The sequence below is a fragment of the Lactuca virosa genome, chromosome 6 (genome assembly GCF_052849685.1).
Source record: "Lactuca virosa cultivar CGN04683 chromosome 6, Lactuca_virosa_CGN04683_v6, whole genome shotgun sequence".
Taxonomy (NCBI): Eukaryota; Viridiplantae; Streptophyta; class Magnoliopsida; order Asterales; family Asteraceae; genus Lactuca; species Lactuca virosa.
In genome coordinates this window covers 71,890,295-71,893,689 of record NC_136431.1, presented here as the reverse complement: position 1 = coordinate 71,893,689, position 3,395 = coordinate 71,890,295, and the positions used below count along the sequence as shown (strand labels likewise).

General features: G+C 43.6%; 1 protein-coding gene across 1 annotated transcript; it reads right to left on the bottom strand.

The window, feature by feature from the left end:
- Positions 1–1,103: 1,103 nt before the first annotated feature.
- LOC145119666 (tubulin alpha-5 chain-like) lies at positions 1,104–3,057 on the bottom strand. Its single transcript, XM_079055371.1, has 5 exons — positions 2,807–3,057; positions 2,493–2,710; positions 2,215–2,414; positions 1,631–2,139; positions 1,104–1,548 (listed from the first exon to the last, which is right to left on the bottom strand). Exons 1-5 carry the CDS (start codon positions 2,917–2,919, stop codon positions 1,233–1,235), a joined length of 1,356 nt encoding a protein of 451 aa, XP_078911497.1. The 5' UTR covers positions 2,920–3,057; the 3' UTR covers positions 1,104–1,232.
- Positions 3,058–3,395: the final 338 nt, after the last annotated feature.

The following is a 3,395-nucleotide window of genomic DNA, read 5'->3' as shown; positions in this document are numbered from 1 at the left end:
AGATAGGTGGTGTATGAGCTACCATAGTCTGCGCCAGTGGGGGTAGGGAAAGCATTGGGCCCCGTCCACCCGTCACTTGATTGAACGGTGGTACTGAAAACGGCGGCTGAATGTTGAGAACTTGGCCTGGTGGTAGCATCGTTGGGTGGATCGATGGTGGTTGCTGCGTTGGTGGTACAAAGAATGGCGGCATCTGAAGGGATGTGGTTAAGAGTGGCCCCATCGGAGTTGTTATTGGTTGGTGAGTTGCCGGTTGCGAGGTGGTGTTGGTGGTTATCGTAGAGCTTCCCTCACCTAGGGTTGCTCTGTTGACCGCCGTGGGCGACGGTGTTTCATCCAACGTTGCCATGGAGCGTATGGGACTAGCCTGATAGCCATCGTGTCCATCGCTGATGTCGGACGCCATTGATTCTTCAGCCTTTTGCTTTTAGTTTGTGTTCTTCGTCTCACAAACGGATGGCGCCAAATGATCCGACCTGAGCTTCAACCGGATTTGAGCTGGTGAATCAGGTTCCTCGTTGCCTCTGCAAGATCACAAGAAAGAGAGGCCGTCAGCCGTTTCCCGGGAGGGTGCTCCCGGAAGAATGCTCCGACGGTCAAGTTAGAAGGTATCTAGGGTTTTTTGTGTCTTCTGTTAGAGAGAAGAGCTTACCTTGTGAGCCCGAGGGTGCATCCTTATATACCTAGCGCGCTTGCCCAGTCCGTACTGGACAAGATCGCTTTTTGGGGAGACAAGATCAGAGGCGCTGATTGGAAGGTCGTGCGTCCTCAATCGTTAGAGCGCTCTTATTGGCTCTGGCGGTAATGGCCTAACTCCACTGTTTGTCCCCTGACTGTCTCTTTTGTCTTGGATCTGGGAGTGTTCTTTGGCGAGCGCGAGCCCCTCGCCTGAGCATTCTGTCCCCAGAGGCGCTGCCGGGCGCTGAGCCTGCTGGGCTTAGCCCGACTGGAATGCTCGACGCTTCGGTTGAGCGCGATTCTGTCGTGCCGTCTTAGGCACGTCATCAGTCTTATATATAGTTATTATATACTATATCTTAATTATTATTATTATTATTATTATTATTATTATTATTATTATTATTATAAAGGGAATCAAAAACAATTATAAATCCAAATTAATATAAAGAAATATAGAGGTTACATAATGTCATCTTTGAGCAGGTATATATTGTTGACGTTCATATGCAAGGACATATTAGTCATTTACATGAGATTTTCCGCCATGGAAATTAGTACTCGTATCCTTGGTCCTCATCTTCTTCCATGCCATCTTGCAACACTTCCTCGTAATCTTTCTCTAGAGCTGCAAGATCTTCACGCGCCTCCGAGAACTCGCCTTCTTCCATCCCTTCGCCGACATACCAATGCACGAACGCTCGTTTCGCGAACATAACATCGAATTTATGATTGATCATACTGAAAACCTCTGACACCGCCGTGTTGTTGCTGATCATACTCACTGCTCGTTTCACCTTCGCCAGATCTCCGCCAGGCACCACCGACGGAGCCTGGTTGTTGATCCCGCACTTGAATCCCGTCGGACACCTGAAAATTTTAGAGGTAAATCAACATGTTCAACAATCCATCGTTCTCCAGATCTAGTTAAAATGCAACGCGATTAACTCACCAATCGACGAATCGAATCGTTTTTTTGGTTTTGATAGCTCCGACCGCCGTGTTAACGTCTTTCGGTGCAATGTCTCCGCGGTACATTAAGCAACAAGCCATGTATTTCCCTCGCCGTGGATCGCACTTCGCCATCATGTTCGACGGGTCAAATACGGCGTTTGTGATTTCAGGAACTGAAATCAGCTCGTGGTAGGCTTTCACTGATGAAATGACTGGTGCGTATGATGAAAGCATGAAGTGAATCCGTGGGAATGGGACTAAATTCGTTTGGAATTCGGAAATGTCAACGTTCATCGATCCAGGAAACCTCAAGGAAGTTGTTAAAGATGAAATCGTTTGAGATATCAATCGATTCAAGTTCCTGTAAGTTGGCTTTTCCATATCCAACCCTCTCTTACAGATCCCATATATCGCCTCGTTGTCTAATTGCACGACAATGTCTGTATGCTCAATCAATGAATGAGTCGATAACACAGCATTGTAAGGCTCCACAACTGAAGTCGAAACCTGCAATTTCACATCAAAAATCAGAAGTCAGAACACGAAAATTAGTTTAGGGCAAGTTAATTTGAAATTCGTTACCTTGGGAGATGGATAGATTGTGAACCCAATTTTCTGAGTTTTTCCATATTCGTTAGACAAACGTTGTAAGAGCAATGACCCCAAACCAGAGCCAGTTCCACCACCCACAGAGTTGAAGATCATAAACCCTTGCAAATTACTGCAATTGTCTGCTAAGATTCTCACCCGATCTACACACTGATCCACTACTTCTTTCCCGACTGTAAATACATTATATGATTATTTTCATATCAATGATCAATCGAGAAGATGAAAAGTGATGTAAAAAGTCAAATTACCGGTGTAATGTCCTCTGGCGAAGTTATTGGCGGCATCCTCCTTACAGGATATGAGATTTTTGGGATTGAATAGCTTCTTGTAGCTTCCGTTTCTTACTTCATCAACGACTGTTGGTTCAAGATCGACAAATACCGCTCTTGGGACATACTTCCCGGTGATCCCTTCACTGAAGAAGGTGCCAAAGGAGTTGCCCTCTTCGCTTGATGAGGTAACATTTCTAGATCCCATATTACAATTTTATTAAGAATTTAAGATAAATTTTACATTTCCAAAAGAAAATAGAAGTTTAGAAATTAGAATAGAATATACTTACGTAGGCATATAACCATTAGATTGAATGCCATGTTCGAGGCAATAAAGCTCCCAACATGAATTCCCGACTTGAATTCCTGCTTGTCCGACATGTATGCTCACGATTTCTCTCATATTTCTTTTTTTTTCTTTTTTTTTTTGTCTTTTCCTCTCTTTCTTTCGTGTTCTCTCTAAGAAACGATATGTTGTGTGATATCGTTTCGCAAGAGAGATGGAAAAGAAAGAGAGGATTGATTATTGTTAATTTGATTTATGTTTTGATGATGAAATGGAGATGGTATTTATACGAAGTTTAATTGAGGATTTGTGTGGTGGGTTATCTCTTGTTATATTTGGAAATAATGAGAGTACTTCAGGTTACTCCACAATATATGTGTGGTAAGAATTTGAAGTTTCTAAATTTATATGATGAAACACAGATGGAACATGGAATGACAGAAACTAGATCAATTTAGATTTTGACTGGATGTCTGGTTCATAATTACTAGGATCGCTTCCCCCCCTACGTTTTCCGTTTCGGATCGGACGATCCAGAAACGGGACCAATTGCGATCCAATCGCCTCCTGGATCGCGACCCAATCGCTAAATC